This window comes from Triticum dicoccoides, chromosome 5A, assembly GCF_002162155.2.
Source record: "Triticum dicoccoides isolate Atlit2015 ecotype Zavitan chromosome 5A, WEW_v2.0, whole genome shotgun sequence".
NCBI classification, from domain to species: Eukaryota; Viridiplantae; Streptophyta; class Magnoliopsida; order Poales; family Poaceae; genus Triticum; species Triticum dicoccoides.
The window spans coordinates 90,786,569-90,806,249 of record NC_041388.1 but is presented as its reverse complement, the minus strand read 5'-3'; the positions used below and the strand labels follow the sequence as shown (position 1 = coordinate 90,806,249).

At 42.2% G+C, this 19,681-nt stretch overlaps 2 protein-coding genes across 3 annotated transcripts; one reads left to right on the top strand and one right to left on the bottom strand.

Moving 5' to 3' along the window:
• Nucleotides 1–12,273: 12,273 nt before the first annotated feature.
• On the bottom strand, nucleotides 12,274–18,038 carry LOC119299599. 2 transcript variants are annotated; one of them, XR_005146235.1, is made up of 3 exons: nucleotides 17,888–18,031; nucleotides 16,029–16,194; nucleotides 12,274–12,889 (listed from the first exon to the last, which is right to left on the bottom strand). XR_005146235.1 is itself a non-coding variant. In XM_037576785.1 (3 exons), the coding sequence occupies exons 1-3, from the start codon at nucleotides 17,950–17,952 to the stop codon at nucleotides 12,673–12,675; spliced, it is 441 nt and encodes a 146-aa protein (XP_037432682.1). In that variant the 5' UTR covers nucleotides 17,953–18,038; the 3' UTR covers nucleotides 12,274–12,672. The 2 variants fall into 2 exon arrangements, 1 of the variants encoding a protein (XP_037432682.1); XM_037576785.1 differs by having other exon boundaries at nucleotides 16,029–16,187; nucleotides 17,888–18,038.
• On the top strand, nucleotides 13,539–15,983 carry LOC119299598 (AAA-ATPase ASD, mitochondrial-like). Its single transcript, XM_037576784.1, has one exon. It carries the CDS (start codon nucleotides 14,169–14,171, stop codon nucleotides 15,744–15,746), a length of 1,578 nt encoding a protein of 525 aa, XP_037432681.1. The 5' UTR covers nucleotides 13,539–14,168; the 3' UTR covers nucleotides 15,747–15,983.
• Nucleotides 18,039–19,681: the final 1,643 nt, after the last annotated feature.

Here is a 19,681-nt window from a genome sequence, read left to right as displayed (position 1 = left end):
ACACCCATGTGGTTTGTGGCCTACTCCTTCGCCTTCTGGACTCCTCCCTAAGCTTCTATGTTTTCTTATGTCCAGAAAAAAATCATCAAAAACTTTCGTGGCATTTGTACTTTGTTTAGTAGTGATTTCCTAGAAAAACAAAAGCATGCAACTGGTACTTGGCACTAAGTTAATAGGTTAGTCCCAAAAAATGATATAATATTGCATATAAAACATCCAAGATTGATACTATAATAGCATGGAACAATCAAAAAATATAGATACATTAGAGACGTATCAGATAGCATTAGTTTACTTGTATAAAGTAGCAATGCCTTTCATTAAAACACATGGAAGCTTTACATGAAGGACCAATGCTAGTCATGATCAATATCTTATGGCTTTGTGAATTGAAGAATTAACATAGGGAAAGGATACATTTGAATATCTATGGAAAATGTGTATTATACGATATTAATAGCACCAGTTGGTTCCTAGGCTGCTATATGCATCTAATGACATGATATCGTAGGATGCAAAAAAAACATATCAATGGCTACCATCATGTAAACCATTAATGCGAGAAAATAATATTGCATTCAATAAATTTAGATCAATTTGTTATTTTTTCTTCAAAGGTGCATTTTAGGAAACTCCAGGCATATTGTGATAGTATATAAATTTGTATTATTTGGTAAATTCCCTCATAACTTGAGAAAATATGGTGGTGGACATAGTGTGGAAGTGTGCATCTTCGTCACGGTCTTCCCAAGAAGGGTAATCACTGAAATTGGCAAGAAAATAAATCTAATAGGACTATCAATCTTACCAAAAGTTCTTCCAATCCTCATTTGATTATGAAGATATGAATAATAAATATTTTGACCTGAATTTAGTAAGGGGAAAGAGTGGTGAGTTTGATAGCGTGTCAGCTCACTAGGAGTGGCTTGACAAGTGTTTTGCATCTCCATCTCACTTGACAAGTATCGTATTATTTATGAGACTTGGCTAGAGTAATAAATGTTTTGATATGTGATCACTAGCGGTGGCATGACACATGTTGGGCATCTCCACATTCCCTTGTCAGGTGTCATATTTTCTATGACGCTTGGCAAGATAGTGTGGAGATAATATGACACTTGGCAAAGAGAGTGTGGTGATGTCCAACACATGTCATGCCACCCCTATCAAACCAACACCCAGTCTACCTCATGACACTTTCCCCTTTATAAAAGCAGTCCAAACATCTATTCTTCATCACCAAATGTTGATTGGAAGAAGTTTAGGTAAGATTACTAGCCCCCCTTGATTTCTTAGTTAACCTTTTAGCAAATATGTACATTTCACATTTCTTGGGAAGACTACTACCAATGTATGTATACTTCCACACTATGACCACCATACCTTATTAACTCTTTTTGCACTTTCCAACATACATATATGCATACATCCACACTACGATAACCAATATATGCATACTTCCACATTACAACCAATATATACAATCGAAATAGTCCGATGTGTTCCTAAATTTTACCATTTTGAAGATGAACAATAACCAAGTTCTTATAAGAATATTGTTTCTGACAGCAATGGATTACAAGGTGGTAGCCATGTTGATATGCTTTTTATGTGCATCCAACGATCTCAGTACAGTACATGCATTTGGGCGCATGCAAACCAATGAGACGGTAAAACTACAATCTAATATATATTTCCTATAAATTTTCAAGAGCTACCCTTTGCCTAGCTTAATTCTTGTATTCAGTAAGGTTTAGGATATGGATCATAGCTGCCATTTTCCCTTTATGTAAAGTCTCCATGTATTTTTCACAAAGAGGTTGCTACTTTCTAAAAGTGAACTAATGCCATCATCCCAAAAATAGCCATGCTTTTTTAAGAAAAAACAAGATACATAATTGCATAATTATAGTTTTCTAATTGAATTCATATATGTACATTAATAGTACATGCACCTGCAAGATTTGAAGATCGAATAAATCAATTCACCTGCTTAAAAGAAATAATGGATAAAGACTATCATTAAATACATAGAAACTTTGTATCAACTTTCTATATACATTTCAAACCAAAAAATTTGGGTTCACTTCTTATTCCACACATTGCATCTTTTCAAAACATGCACATGACCATATGCTCCCTTCATTCTTCGGAATTTGAACAAAGTAAATATGACTTCAACCTCTGATGTTTCTAAAAATCGACTCCCTTCACCTAAACTACATTATGGGAACTTCATTTAATCCATGTGAATAGAAAATTTGAGTTACAAATTGTTGAAAGTATAGATACCTCCATGAACAAAAGTGGGAGAAAAAATGCTTGGAATTATCAAAATAATTCTTAAGCATATGGGGAGTAAAATGAATTTCTTTATCGTGCCTCTTTTATAATATACATTTCTTAGAATATATTATGGATGCGAGTCATCTTTGTTGGAAGCTTGGAACAGTATTCGCTCATAGTTCTCCAACACCTAGACTATATAAACAAGTAAGAAATAAATATACGTATATGTCTCTAGCTATTGTGATTGATACACAAAACTTATATGTGTAGGTCTGTCCCAAATAGCACTACCATATAGTATTATGATCATAAATAATCTAAAGTAAAATTATGGGTCAAAGTTGGATCTTGTCCCTATGATTTACTTCACACAATTTCTGTTGTTTCTCCCATTTGTTAAAAAGTAGGTGATGATATTACTATTCTCTTGACAGTTTTTAGCATCGCCAAGATCAGCCCCATTTGTGTTACCCAGGAGGAACAAAAGTCAATACAAAAGCAAAAATGATTACCATCATGTAAAGCATTCCTCACTATCCTCTATTCTAGTCTTTTGCTTTTGGTCCAACTAATGACGACATGCTACATTTATCTGAAATGAGGGGTCAACCTTAGCCTAACAATGGGTTATAAATAACTAGATCTTCATTTTGTTCCGAGCCTCTTTGTAATTACCAAGATTTTAATACTTCCTCTTATATGAATTAATGGACACAACCTCTATACAATGTTATATGGAGGTTGCATCAATTAATTCGCATGGAGGGAGTATAAAGGTTGGAGGATTTACATCTTTGGAAATGCTCACTAAATTGGAGGGGTATTCCATAGAAAATTCTAGGCATATGCTACTACCACCACTTTTTTGCAATCCTATAAGTTGAAAGACTACAAGTTGCTTCTATTATAACCCTTTTTTGCATACTATTTATATTCTTTATGTTTTTAGAAGTCCTTATGCTCAATCTCATATCTCTATGAGGACGATATATACTTCTCCCTCCGATCTATATTAATTGACATTGTTTCAGTACAAAGTTAGTACGACTTTGTAGTAAACCAACATCAATTAATATGGATAGTGGTAGTATTTCTACGAGGACCAAAATAATAAAGGAATAGTAGTTATGCATACAATATATACTAGTCTATGATAATGCATCCTGAGTGCTAAATATCATGAACCAGTACCATATTGTCACTTCATTTATTGCTTTGTAAAATCGCAATACAAATTGGGCTATGATATATTTCTTACTAACTTTTGACATTTGACTCACTATGATACTAGAATCTCTTTTACATTCTAAATTGTGGTGTCACATCACTTTTTCTTAGGTGACAGTGAAGGATACCCTTATGGTACTTTGATTGTGCGAGGTCCAAGAGTGTAGTATTTAGTTTCCAACAGCCAAATGTATTATTCATGTATATGAGCTAACAAGCCTATTTAGTTTATTTTTCGTTACTGGATAGCTGGCTGGAGAACCACACTGAGTAGCCACGGCGCGCGAGTTAAAATAAGTATATGGGGTTCACAAGGACAATGTCAGTCCCAAGAATCTGGGGCATCGATGTATCTCTACAATAGTGATCAAGATGACTCCTCCATCAATTTGATCCAAGCTGGATTTCATGTAATTGGAAACATGTCCAAATATTATTTTCAATACCATTGTGAACTCAAGCACTACCATAAATTAAACACTTGCAACTATGGTTGGTGTAGGTACTTCCCGACTTATATAAGAATAATGATGTCCATTTCTTTATATGATGGACGGTAAGTCTATATTAATTTATTATCATTGGGGTAAATGTAAATGTTGTCGTTTACATATGTTTAATAATATGACAATTTTTTTTTCATCCTATAGAAAGACTACTACAAATCAACGGGCTGTTATAATTTGGAGTGCCCTGGTTTTGTGCCTGCTAGTGGAGCCGCACTTGTTCCGGGCCAAGCTGTTGCTCCTCCCTCAACTTATGACAGGGACGACCGCTACATAACTATTAGCCTGCATGCAGTATGCCCTTCTACTACTACTACTACTACTACTACTACTACTACTACTACTGTTGTTGCTGCTGCTACTGCTACTGCCACTGCTCTCATAATCTCAGTTTTTAGAGGGGGTTTTTTGTTCATGAAATCAGAATGTGTATGCAAATATTTTCCCCATCATAAAAATTCCATCGCCTGTTGCTGTAATGAAATTGCAAATTAGTGAAGTAATATGAACATGTAACAAACTCCAATTCTAAAATACCCTATAGTACATTCAACATATTCTTGCATATTGTAAATGTATGAAGCATGTGTGTGATCTCTAAATATAGTCATAGTTATAGCTTATTCCACATTACAACTGAAATCCATCACATGGAAAGTATCTTAGGGTGTATTAGGGCATATTAATCTTGAATTGGTCTATTGGATCTAATAATAGGTACACGTACCATTTGGTCTTAGCACATGATACATGTACCTCAGCATAATATAGGGGAAAATCCAGAAACAAATTCAAACATTCATTTATTCATATCAAGAGTATTATTTTACTACGGAATTCCTTTTTCCACACACTAATAGCAAATTTCAATACAAGATTATTAACTTATCAATGGATCACTGACAATTTTTTATCATTTTCCATAACTCATAGGATCCAAACACGAGAGATTGGGTGTTGTATCGAGACGACTTGCATAAACCTTCATTTTTGGGGCATTTTCCAAAAGAGCTTTGTCCTAAACTATATGGTATAGCCCCCGGAGTAGGATGGATTGGATTCGTATATTACCAAGATAGGGATCAAGGTGGTCCCGCAATGGGTAGCGGTCATTTTCTAGAAGAGGGCCAAAGGAAAGCAGCATACTTCAAGAATATCAAGCTCTTTGATTCCAAAGCTAATGTGTATGATCCGAGTGCCTTGGCTAGACTTGTCAGCGCGCCAAGATGTTACAAAGTCAGTGAGGTTCTGCATGCTAGAAAGGACGGCTATATGTTTTATTATGGAGGTCCAGCTAGTTGTATGGGTTGACGAGTATTCGTCTTGAATATAATAAAAGTGATAAACACATCATTGACCATACATCTCTCATGAAATGAGTAATTTAGGCACAAGTCCAATTCACCCAAAAGCTCAAGTTGATGGGGAAAGGTGTACTGTGCATTTATAGGTCAACACTTCCCCTCACATGTGGCTCCCTCAGGCCTAAACATGGACCGGAAGTGGGATGCAATTTAATTGCGCCAGCCAGATCTTGAACTCAAGACCTCTTGGCTCTGATACCATAATAAATTTATGCTCAAGCCAACTCATCCAAAAGTCGACCTGATGGAGAGAGTCGGACAATATATTTCAATAATGTGAACTCAAAACCTATCTATAGGACATAACATGTCGGTAGTAGTACAAAAATTGGCAAGAGTTTCCATGACTTAGTAGCTAAGAAAATACTAGTACATAAGCAATGAAACAAAAATAGTCGGTAAGTACTCGTATAAAAGGAGCAGCACACCACTGTTTGTAAATCAAGCCATCCAGCATCAAATCAAAGGAAAGTAGTACTAGTACAAGTCCTCACCAACTGTGTGTGTGTGTGTGTGCATGTGTAGACTGGACTACATGTTTATGCATCTGCTACACTTCCTCATCTAGCTACTCTTTGCTCCTCCTCATCTTATACTGGCAACACTACAAAAGACACTTCTGTGATGTGCTACTTATTGAGCTTGCGTTGGTTTTTCCCATGAAGAGGAAAGGGTGATGCAGCAAAGTAGAGATAAGTATTTCCCTCAGTTGATAATCAAGGTATCAATCCAGTAAGAGGAACACACAAGTCACCAATGGTTGTACCTACACAAACAAACAAATACTTGCACCCAACGCGATAAAGGTATTGTCAATTCCTTCACGGTACTTGCAAGGATGAGATCTAATAGTTATAGATATGAAAGATAAGTAAAAGTGCAAAATAAGATAAAGGTAAATAAATTGCAGCAAGGTATTTTTGGGTTTTTGATTTTGTAGATCTGAAAACAATATGATAAAAATAGACCTCGGGGCCATAGTTATCACTGGAGGATTCTCTCTTGAAAGAAAGCATACGGTGGGTAAACAAATTACTGTTGAGCAATTGATAGAAAAGTGCATAGTTATGATGATATCTAAGGCAATGATAATGAATATAGGCATCACATTCGTGACAAGTAGACCGATGATACATCTCCAACGTATCTATAATTTTTGATTGTTCCATCCTATTATATTATCTTTTTTAGATGTTTTATATGCATTAATATGCTATTTTATATGATTTTTGGGACTAACCTATTAACCTAGAGCTCAGTGCCAGTTTCTGTTTTTTCCTTGTTTTAGAGTTTCGCAGAAAAGGAATACCAAACGGAATGAAACTTTCGCGGTGATTTTTCTTGGACCAGAAGACATCCAGGGGGCTTGGAGTGCACGTCAGGAAAGCCACGAGGCGGCCACAAGGACGGAGGTCGCGCCCAGGGGGTAGGGCGCGCCCCCACCCTTGTGTGCCCCTCGTGACTCCACCGACCTATTTCTTCCGCCTATATATTCTCAAATACCCCAAAACCTTCCAGGGGAGGCACAAAACCACTTTTCCACCGCCGCAATCTTCTGTACCCGTGAGATCCCATCTAGGGGCCTTTTCCGGCGTCCTGCCGGAGGGGGATTCGATCACGGAGGGCTTCTACATCAACACGATTACCTCTCCGATGGAGCGTGAGTAGTTTACCACAGACCTACGGTTCCATAGCTAGTAGCTAGATGGCTTCTTCTCTCTCTTTGATTCTCAATACCATGTTCTCCTCAATGTTCTTGGAGATCTATTTGATGTAATACTTTTTGCGATGTGTTTGCCGAGATCCAATAAATTGTGGATTTATGATCAGCTTATCTATGAATATTATTTGAATCTCCTCTGAGTTCTTATATGCGTGATTTGATATCTTTGCAAGTCTCTTCGAACTATCGATTTGGTTTGGCTAGCTAGATTGGTTTTTCTTGCAATGGGATAAGTGCTTAGCTTTGGGTTCAACCTTGCGGTGCTCGATCCTAGTGATAGAAGGGGAACCGACACGTATTGTATTGTTGCCATCGAGGATAACAAGGTGGGGTTTTCATCATATTGCTTGAGTTAATTCCGCTACATCATGTCATCTTACTTAATGTGTTACTCTGTTCTTATGAACTTAATACTCTAGATGCAGGCAGGAGTCGGTTGATGTGTGGAGTAATAGTAGTAGATGCAGAATCGTTTCAGTCTACTTGACATAGACGTGATGTCTATATTCATGATCATTGCCTTAGATATCGTCATAACTTTGCGCTTTTCTATCAATTGCTCGGCAGTAATTTGTTCACCCACCGTAGTATTTTGTATCTTGAGAGAAGCCTCTAGGGAAACCTATGGCCCCCGGGTCTATTTTCCATCATATAATATTCTATTTTTCATCATATAAGTTTCCGATCTACAATTCTACTTTCCTATTTACTTTCTTTGCAATCTTTTACTTTTTGATCTATAAACCAAAAATACCAAAATTGTTACTTTACCGTTTATCCATCTATATCAGATCTCACTTTGTAAATAACCGTGAAGGGATTGACAACCCCTTTGTCGCATTGGGTGCAAGTTGGTGTTTGTTTGTGCAGGTATTCGGTGGCTTGTTGTGTTGTCTCCTACTGGATTGATACCTACCTTGGTTCTAAAAATTGAGGGAAATATTTACTCTACTTTGCTGCATCACCCTTTCCTCTTCAAGGGAAAAACCAACGCAAGCTCAAGAGGTAGTAGGAAGAATTTCTGGCGCCGTTGTCGAGGAGATCTATGCCAAACCAAGACATACCAAGTACCCATCATAAACACTCTGAAAGATCGAGGATGTCACCTAGAGGGGGGTGAATAGGCGTTTTAAAATAATTACGGTTTAGGCTTGAACAAATGCAGAATAAACCTAGTGGTTAATTTGACAAGAACAAAACCTAAAACAACTAGGCCCACCTAAGTGCACCAACAATTAAGCTAAGCAAGATAAGCAACTATGTGATAGCAAGATATATGACAAGAAGCGATATGGCTATCACAAAGTAAAGTGCATAAGTAAAAGGGCTCGGGTAAGAGATAACCGAGGCACATGGAGACGATGATGTATCTCGAAGTTCACACCCTTGCGGATGCTAATCTCCGTTTGGAGCGGTGTGGAGGCACAATGCTCCCCAAGAAGCCACTAGGGTCACCGTAATCTCCTCACGCTCTCGCATAATGCAAGATGCCGTGATTCCACTAAGGGGCCCTTGAGGGCGGTCACCGAACCTGTACAAATGGCAACCCTTGGGGGTGGTCACCGAACCCTTACACTTTGGCAATCCTTGGGGGCGGTCACCTGTACCCGTCAAATTGCTTGGGGCGATCTCCACAACCTAATTGGAGACCCCGACGCTTGCCCAGAGCTTTACACCACAATGATTGAGCTTCGAACACCACCAAGGTTGGGGTTAACTCCCCAACGACACCATGAAGCTTCACCATAATGGAATATGGCTCCGAGGTGACCTCAACCGTCTAGGGCGCCCAAGCACCCAAGAGGAACAAGCTCAAGGGTACCAAACACCCAAGAGTAATAAGCTTCTCAACTCGTAACTTCCATGTATCACCGTGGAGAACTCAAACCGATGCACCAAATGCAATGGCAAGGGCACACGGAGTGCCCAAGTCCTTCTCCCCCAAATCCCACCAAAGCAACTAATGCTAGGGAGGAAAATGAGAGGAAGAACAAGAAGGAGAACGCCAAGAACTCCAAGATCTAGATCCAAGGGGTTCCCCTCACATAGAGGAGAAAGTGATTGGTGGAAATATGGATCTAGATCCCCTCTCTCCTTTCCCTCAAAAACTAGCAAGAATACATGGAGGGATTGAGAGTTTGCAAGCTCGAAGAAGGTCAACAATGGGGGAAGAACACGAGCTCAAAGGATAAGGTTGAATGGGGAAGAAGACCCCCTTTTAAAGGAGCTCCCGAATCCAACCGTTATGTGCTCAGTCCGCGCACAAGCGGTACTACCGCTCAAGGGAGCAGTACTACCGCCCGGGCGGTAGAACACAGAGAGCGAAGCGAAACAGAGTGCAAGGCAGAGCCGTATGAGCGGCACTACCGCTGGAGCCAGCGGTACTACCGTTGGTCGCAGCGGTACTACCGCTGGGACCGCGCACAGCGCCCACCACGAGCACAGGGAGAAGGAACGGGGGGGAGGGCCATTGAGCGGCACTAGGGGCGGTGGTAGCCGCGGTACTACCGCACATGAGTGGTACTACCGCCCGCTCCTACTGCCGCTGAACCCGACACGAGAAAACCACGTCTCGAGTCGAGGCGGTACCAGCACGGAACCGGAGCCATACTACCGCTTATGGCCATGGGCGGTACTACCACTGTGGGACAGCGGTACTGCCGTTTGTGGCGATAAGCGGTACTACCGCTGGCACCATCCTTATGCCACTTCCACGAAAGCAAGTATACTCCACGGAAAACCAGAACTGCCATAACTTCTGCATATGAGCTCCGAATTGAGCAAACTCAAGCTTGTTGGAAACAAGACGATGAGTGGCATCAAAACAGCGACTGGTTATAGTAAGAAGAGGCAGGGTAGGTATGCCTAACAAATGGAGGAGTGAAACCTCCAACAGAGAAGAACAGACATAACCTCCAACATCGAAAACATCATAGAAGATGCAAGTGAACTCCGTTTTCGATGAACTCGAGCTTGTCATCAAGATGACCATAAGCTCCAAAACTCACAAAGAGAACCAAACAAGAACCAAGAAAGATAATGCAAGGATGCAATGGTTTGAGCTCTCAACGAACGATATGATCAAGCTACTCATCGAGAGCCCCCCTTGATAGTACGACAATCGATCCTATAGTCCGGTCTCCCAACTACCACTATGAGACCGGTAAAATAGAAAACCTATCAAGAGCAAACCTTTGTCTTGCACATAGTCCACTTGAGCTAGATGATGACGATCTTGACTTCCTCAAGTTGGACCACCTTTCTTGATTGTGTTGGCTCGATGAAGACTAGTTCATTGCTCCCCCATACTCCACTATGGGTGAGCCACTCTTCGGCATATCTTCATAAATCCATTGTTACCATAATGGACGACAAGCTTCAAGCATTTGATCTCTTCATGATGCTCCACTTGAACTTGCACATCGCCACCTAACCCCACAAAGAACTCTCACGAAAACCATGAGTTAGCAAACAAAGCATAATGGACAATGCTTACCATACCATGGGATCACTTGATCCCTCAGTACATCTTGTATGCTTTGTGTGTTGATCAACTTGATTCATTCTTGACTTAATCTTGATAAACCTTGAATCTTTCCAATTCTCTTCATTTGGATGATGTCTTGAAGGTAGATATGAATGATCACACAATCTTCTTCTTCAAGACATGCTTACAATAAGCTCAACACTCACATGACCAATCTTTGGATAATTCCTTGAATAGCATCTTGGTCGACATAAACTCTCCTTGAAACCAACACATGTACTCCAAGAAAAGCCTATGGACAAAACCTTCAAATATAACTCAAGGCAGTCATTAGTCCATAGAGATTGTCATCAATTACCAAAACTAAACATGGGGCACCGCATGTTCTTTCACGCTCATCCCTCACATTACATTATTTGCCATTCGCCTCTTGTTTTTCTCTCCCCCACTTCTAATATGATTTTCAAAAAGATTCGCATCTTCTTCACCATCTTCCGTTCATCTTCTTCGTTTACTTTTTGTGTGCTCGTGTGTTGGACTGCTTGCTTTGTCGCAATGACCCCTCCAAAAAACGTTGACCCTCACCTTAGGAGGGTAGACGAAATTGAGAATAATGTTAGAAGGTTCATGTCTTTACAATTTGAGCATAACAATTTCTTTAGAAACGAGCTCAAGGAGCAGAAAAGCTTTATGGAATACATGAATAAAGAGCTTGATGATATGTCTAAAGAATTTTATGGTTTGAGATCTCAGTTGGCGCATCTTGAAAATTTAGTAAGTCAAATTTCTGATAAACAAGCTACTTTACTAAACAAAATGGCAGTGAAACCAGAGGCTTTGAATAATGAGGAAGATCTTAAAGTAATTGATGTGACTCCTATTGAATCTTTATTTTCCAATGTAAATCTTGATAAATATGAAACTGGAGATGAGTCAACTTTAGTTAGAAGGCGTTTCAATGATTCGGAGTTTTTAGATCTTGATGCAAAAATTGATAGAAGGCCACAACCACTCTTATCCTCATACGATGGCTCGCGGGCCACTCACTCACGTCTCACTTACAGCTCGGTCCCAGTTGTAGGCACTTCTCCCTTTTCAGATTCGTTGATTCCTCTGACTGTTGGGCCTTCTACCTCGTCACTGTTGTGGCTCTTCTTGTCAGTAGTGACAGATTTTTCTAGTTTTCTTCCATGATTGCCTGAAGATAAGGTGGGAAAGAAGATGATGTGTACAATCGTACGGTTGCAGTGGACCAAATCAAACGCTCGCGCGGTGACCGGCCGAAATTGGGCCAGTCGACCGGCGCCTATCAGTGGCCAAACCTTAAGGAGTTTCTATACATATATTTGACCGAGAAAGTATTATTTTTCTACAATGCCCAATATACACCATCCTCCTGAGTCGAAGTAGCTACATCGGCCACAAAGGATTTAAGGTTGTCTCATTACCCCAACGGATCACAGGTGTTAGTCTTCTTCTAAAGTAGGTGGACACATATCCTTACCCCTGAAATCCTGAACAATACAGTCCTGCAGGTTGTTGATGCCAAATAGATGAGGATATTGTATACTCAGCTGTCAGTGACAGGATAGAGACGCAATCCATCATCTACAAAAGCGACAGCGATGCAATGACCAAATTAGCAACCGGAATCTTATTTTTTTTCTCGAATATGCCTAGATGGTGTATCATTGCATTGATAGGGGAGAAAGTTTAGAAATTACAGGGGATCACCACAGAGACATGCACAAGAATGGCAACGCTGTGGTGACGAGATGAGCAGAAGACACAGGGTTGCTCAGTCCCCCAAAGACACGATCAGGTTACAGCTAGCCCTAAGTTCATTCCTCTAGCTCCAGCCATGGCCCAAGAGCGAGCTTCATCCTTGATTGCTGCAAAGTGAGCGGAGCCTGCAGCCAACTATGCAGTTCCCGTTGCCTTTAGCATTAAGCAATTCCACTTCCGTGGACTGGTCGATCGATGTCGATGCTCGCCTGCTTCTTCTCAGCTCCGATAAGGCGATAACTCCTCCTGACCTGCTCCGATGGCGACCGCAGCGGCGATGCGTGCTTAGGCTCAACCTAAGCAGATCATCGCACAAATCGTTGGCATTATATATGCAAGCACACGGGCGTCCAGTCCAGGTCGAGCTACAGCTTTCCATGGAGGCAAGAGTAAAACCACCCCAAGGCACACGACATCAAAGAGGGCCAGCTCCAGGTCGGGTTGGCGGTGGCCACCATCATCTTGCTTCTCCACCACTTTCCGCCCATACCTCGCCGGCCACCTGCACCTGGGGACATCAAGGAAGGTGACAAGTGATAGAATTAGAACGATTCCCTTTCAAAAGATGCAGCGTTTCTTAAAGGAAAATATCATCTAGCTCCACTTGTAATGTTGCTATGTAGAGACCTGTGTTTTGATTTTCGGTTTGAGCTTTTTTTCGCCCTAGGCCGAGATGGCCGAATTTCAGCCATTTTCAAAAATTTCGGCTGAAATTTGACCAAAATTTGACTGCAATTTGATCAAAATTTGCCAAATTTGAGCAATTTCGGCCTAAATATACTTTTCGCCTCAGGCCGAGATGGCCGAAATTCGGCCGAAATCCACTTTTTGCGGCCGAAAATCAAAACACAGGTAGAGACTACTACCAAGGACTCCACGTATACTGGGCAAAAGGCCTATCTCTTCTGATAGCTCATCTTCTCCTGTTCCGACGACGACAACAACGGCTACCGGTAGTGCTCAAGTCAAGTAAATCACTACACCACACCTAGCTTATGACTAGACCGTTAGAATTACAGGAGACTGAATTTGCAGTTTTCTGACCTTTTCAGTACCACCTGGCTTGATGTGTGTGACAACCAACCTAGATGGGCTTGGGTTCACTGATTTCAGTTCTACCAACATCAATCTTGTATGTAAATGGCTCTTGAAATTTGGAAAACGAAGAAGGGAGTGGCAGGATTTTGCTAGGGCTGAAAAGCTGCAGAAATTAATTTACTTGAACCCAAAGTAAACCATCTCCTGGTTAAGAAAGCCAGGAAGGTAGCCAGGTGAAGCAAAGGACAAGACATCACAGGAAGCCAATGGAGACATCAAGCAAGCAAGCTGACAAGTGATGAAGTGACAGGAGCAGAGTGAGCTGTACTCTCCCTTGCATAAAAAGATACAGTGTTTTTTCTTCTTCAAAAAAATTGTGCTATGGATTGAGTGCTACAATACGAAATACCCTAACATGGCCTGTTGGCTAGGAGAGACCCATCCATTCACTCACCTTGTCTCAATCTGTACTGGGAAAAGGGAACTCATGAGTTTGTTCCGTGTGTATGGACTCACCGATTTTTCTCGGCTCCGAGAGCTCCTCTCCACCTACCCCGACGATCTGCTCCGATGATGACAAAGACGACGACCTGGGTTAACCTAAGTGAATCACCACACGTCTCCAGCCAGCACTATATACACGCACAACCACTCACTCACTCAGGTGCCGTCCGGTGCAGAGCCAGATAGAGTTACAGCCTTCCAGCAAGAAAAACCCAAGACACAAAATCAAGAGGTGAGGTCCAGCCATGGAGGGGGCGATGGTGGAGTGGTGGCCATGGTTCGGATCGGCAGTGGCGAGCACCATCTTCCTATGGTCCATGGTGCAGAACCACATCCCGGACACCCTCCGGCTCAACCTCGCCGCTTTGGCCGCCAAGCTCACCGCCTACTTCAACCCTTACCTCCAGATCACCATCTCGGAGAACGGCGCCCAGCGCTGGAAGCGAAGCGAGCTCTTCCTTGCCGTCGAGGCCTACCTGAGCGACGCATGTGCCCGTCGCGCGCGCAGGCTCAAAGCCGAGCTCGGCAAGGACAGCAAGAACATCCAGGTCTCCATCGACGACCACGAGGGGGTCACCGACGACTTCTCCGGCGCCACGCTCTGGTGGCATGCCTCCAAGCAGCGACCCAAGTCCAATGTCATCAGTTTGTACCCTGGCGAGGACGAGAAGCGCTTCTACCGGGTCACCTTCCATAAGCAGCACCACGACCTCGTCCTCGATTCTTACCTGCCTTTCATCCTCGGCGAGGGCCGCACCGTCATCATCAAGAACCGCCAGCGCCGCCTGTTCACCAACAAAGCCAGCGGCAGCTCGAGCCCTTACGGGGCCAAGAGCGCCTGGAGCCATGTACCGTTCGAGCACCCGGCGACCTTCGACACCCTTGCCATGGACCCCAAACAGAAGGAGGACGTCATCGATGACCTCATGGCGTTCCAAGAGAGCAAGGAGTACTACGCTAAGGTCGGCAAGGCGTGGAAGCGCGGGTACCTCCTTTACGGCCCGCCCGGCACCGGCAAGTCCACTATGATAGCCGCCATGGCCAACTTCCTCGACTACGATGTCTACGACCTCGAGCTCACGGCCATCAACAACAACACCGAGTTGCGGAAGCTCTTCATCGAGACGACGGACAAGTCCATCATCGTCATAGAGGACATTGACTGCTCCGCCGACCTCACCGGAAAACGCCGCAAGGACAAGAAGGCCTCTCGCGACAAGGACTCTGATGGCAACGACAAACCCAAGCTACCAATCGAGCCAGAGAAGGATGACGCGGCCAATGTGACGCTCTCTGGCCTGCTCAACTTCATCGACGGGCTGTGGTCTGCGTGCGGCGGCGAGCGGATCATCATCTTCACCACCAACTACAAGGAGAAGCTGGACCCGGCACTGATCCGGCGGGGCAGGATGGACAAGCACATTGAGATGTCTTACTGCCGCTTTGAGAGCTTCAAGGTACTCGCCAAGAACTACCTGGATGTCGTCGAGCACGAGCTGTTTGGGGAGATTCAGCAGCTGCTCGAGGAGACTGACATGTCGCCCGCTGACGTGGCAGAGAACCTCATGCCCATGTCCAAGAAGAAAAAGAGGGACCCTGACGTATGCTTGGCAGGCCTCATCGAGGCGCTCAAGCAGGCCAAAGAAGACGCGGCGGTCGCCAAGGCGAAGGAGGAAGAGGTGGCCAAGGAGGCTGAAGCGAAGAAAGCCAAGGAGAAAGAGGAGGCTGAAATGAAGAAAGCCAAGGAGAAAGACCAAGGGAAGGACAAAACATCAGAGGAAGCCATTGGAGACAACATGCAAGCTGACAAGATACAGGAGTAGAGTGAGACTACATGCTCCGTGACCAAAAGACGCAGTGTTGGTTCAGATAAGACATGTATCACTCAACTGAAATATATAATGTAGCTTCCTTTTGTCATTTGCTAGTTCATGCATGAAGCGACTGTTGTAATGTTGCTATAGGTAGAGGAAGTAGTACAATACTACATTATCCCAACACTGTATATTTGTAAATGCAGAAGGAAACTAAGATTGTTTGCATAAATATGCATTTCCTCATTTCTCTACAGAAAAAAGACAGCAGTCTGCCAGAAGTTGACTTACGCATGGCCTGCACTACACTCAGGTTCTCTTTGTCTGACCAGATCCCATGAGCGCGGTGCTAGAGCTGGCACTCTCAGAATCCTGCTGCGCAGCCTCCTCACCAAGTAATCCAGTTCTTTCTTCCGAAGGTGGTTCTTCTCGTTGTTTCGATTTCGTCTTCTGAGCCCTTGAAACCACAGCTACATGAGACATAACCAACAGCAGGAGGATCACAATGCTAACACTCTGCCTAGCTGAACTTATCACGAATACTTGGTTGCGGATTATGACAACCATCAGGCTTTCTTTGGTAGAAGTGGATTGGGGAGGGGGGCATTTCAGGGGATTGGGTGAATCCCTTCCTTCCACCCAATCCCCTCAAAACCCCTTGAATCCCCCAAACCCCTTCATCCACAATCCTCTTTGTTTAAATTTTCTGTTTGGTAGGCAAGTTTTGTCATATTGACAAAACATGGTCTAGAACATTTAAAAATCCAAATTTACAATGTAACTAACTCCCCTTATATCCTTGCTACAGAATTGTAAAGGTCACCTAATAAAAATGAGACAAAGTTGCTACATGGGAATAATTTAGCAGCAGTTTTTCCCAGCAGCAGCATAATTTTGCATGACTTGAAATCAATATCTCATCACAACAACAACTTTGCATGACTTGAAACTACAAACAGAATTTCCTTGCTTAGTTGTTTATCAAATTTTCATATTGTATTATATAGTCTGAGAGTGGAGAATTAAATAATGAATGCATGGAAGATAGTACTAGCAGACTAGGCTAGATGGCACATATACTCTGGTATTGGAGAACCAATGTTGCTCACCCGGATTATGCACCAAGAAAAGAAAAGAAAAAGTTCCTGTGTACAGATGGATAAACAGGACAAGGATATATTAGAGTGTGAGAGTTGCACAAAAGTGGGATGTGGAATCTTCTGAATCAAAAGATTAGTTAGCTTCATGATCAGGGCCGTATCCGAGAAAACGGAGGCCCGGTGCCAATTAAAAAATGAGGCCCTCAACCTAACAAATAGTAGCAACTATTTTAGAGAATTTTATTTAGAGAAAACAAATAGTAGCAACTAGATACAAAGGCTTTGTTACATGTATCATCCTTCTGCCTTTGTTTTAGGATTCAGTTACTAATAAAGTAACCAAGTTACAAGTGTACATGAGTGCTGCATCAGTTGCAAATTTATGGATGGGGACCAAAATGAAGCATACTGAAGAAGGAACCAACAATCAGTATCCATTGTTGGATTGCTATGAATCTAGAAGAATGGAACGTCCAATTTGCAAGTGCATCTATCATCTCTCTTTTGTCGCTTCAAGAAAAAGGGATGACGCCACGAAACAAAATCAACTAAGATTCAGTTACAGATATTACACTGTTGTATCTGATAGAGAAGAATAGCGAACAGATAATGTTAATGCATACAAATGAACATAAGATCAATATAAAAAATGTGGGGATACAGAGGTTATCATTGTTTGTTGTTTTTGTCCAAAAATACATCAATCTGCGTGGGGATACAGCAGCCTGTGGGAGGCCATAAATTAAACTAGAACTAAAATAACACCCCTAGCCCATGACACTAGGGAACAATAACAACAAACAGTGCTCCAGATCGATGGATTCAATTAGATAAATACCACACTCTCAGCTTGCTTCTAGCAGACCAGGCTAGAAGGCTGCTGAAGGTAACGGCCGTGTTCTGCAAATGAGAAGAGACAGACAGACTCATCGATGGACGCATCGAACTGCTGCCATGTAGGAGAGGAGAAGGATGGCCATGGAAGCAGCCTGTCTCATCATTGGACGCATCATCGGGGATGGAGAAGTGGAGGAGAGGGGGAGGAATCACCTCGAGAAGTACCGGCGGAGGAGGACGGCGGCGGCGGGGCGACGCTCTGTCTCGGTGCGTCCCATTCCGCACGGGTGCCCGCGAGGCTGGCCAGCCGCGTGGATAGGAGGGGAACGAAGGGGGTCGAAGGGATTCGGCTGCGCAAACCCCGCGAAACAAGTGGGCCGACGAGGATTAGCGAGATTTCTGGGCCCCGCGGGGTTAATCCTCTAGAAACCCTGTCGATCCGCTCGTACCAAATGAGGCCTCAGGTAGGGGGAGGTCCTATCTGCAAAAGCAGGGTTCGAATCTGAGACCAGATGCTTCAAATGCTTCAAAGAAGTACAGCTAGCCAGTTCAGCTAGAGAGCTACCTGGTGTGTAATGCAGCACAACATATTAAGAACAAAACCGAGCGCACATCCGAACATTTTTAGAATTTTGTACGCAAAACGTTGTTTTTGAGAAAAAACGTGAAGGTTGTATGAAACAGCAAACACTTTTTGAAATTGTGAATAAAATTTGAAAAAACTCAACAATTCGAAAAATGCAAACAATTTTTGGAAACGGGAACATTTTTGTAAAATCTCCCAAAAAATAGAAAACGTGAAAGTTTTTTTTGAAAACCCGAACATTAAATTCGAAAACAATTTTTGGATACTCGAACATTTTATAAAACTGGGAACATATTTTGAAACTTCCAAACAAAACTTGAACACATGAACAATTTTTAAAACTTGCGTATATTTTCTAAAACTGCTGAACAAAAGTTGAAACATGAACATTTTTTGGAATTTGTGAACAATTCTTTAAATGGAAACATTTATGCAAACTCGCAACAAAATTTGAAAACATGAACATTTTTGGTAATTGATGAACAAATTTTGAAATGGGAAGATTTTTTGAAACTCCCAAACATAATTTGAAAACATAAACATTTTGTGAACTTATATACTTTTTTTGAAAAGCAAACATTTTTAATAATATGGGAACATTTTTTGAATTTTTGAACAAAAATTAATAACAAGAAATTGTTTTGAACTTCTAAACATTTTAGAATTTTAGAAAAGAATTTGAAATTCTTAAGAACAAAAATAAAATAAAAATAGAATAAAAAGGAATTGAAAAACGAAATAAAGAAACAGAAAGACGAAGAAAGAAAAAGAAAAAACAGAAAAACAAAAAATAACAAGCAAACAGAAAAAAAACCAGTGAAAACCCGGTTCAAAACCTTCTAGAAGGTTCGCAGAACCATTTCAGGAACCCTCCAGAAGGTTCCCAAATCCGAACGCTGTAGCGCGTGCACTATCTCGTAATTGGGCCGGCCCGTCTTGATCGATAGGTCGCTCGCCTCTGTGCGAAGCCTCGACAACTTGACGCAGAATATGAATGATATGCTGATGGCACCGTACACAAAGGAGGAAGTCAAGACGGCGCTCTTTCAGATGGGAGCGACCAAGGCACCAGGGCCAGATGGTTTCCCAGCACACTTCTATCAAAGACACTGGGAGATCTGCGGAGATGAGGTCACGATGGCAGTATTGTGGATAATTAAGGGGGAGGAAAGCGCAGAGTGTGTAAATGACACGGTGCTCGTTCTTATTCCCAAGGTGATGGATCCAACGCTCCTTACACAATTTCGTCCAATAAACTTATGTAATGTGTTATGCAAAATTGCATCCAAAGTTATTGCAAACAGGTTGAAAGTTATCTTGCCGGATATAATCTCAGAAGAGCAATCTGCGTTCGTCCCAGGTCGGATGATCACCGACAATATTATTTGCGCTTATGAGTGTCTGCATTTTATGAAGCGAAG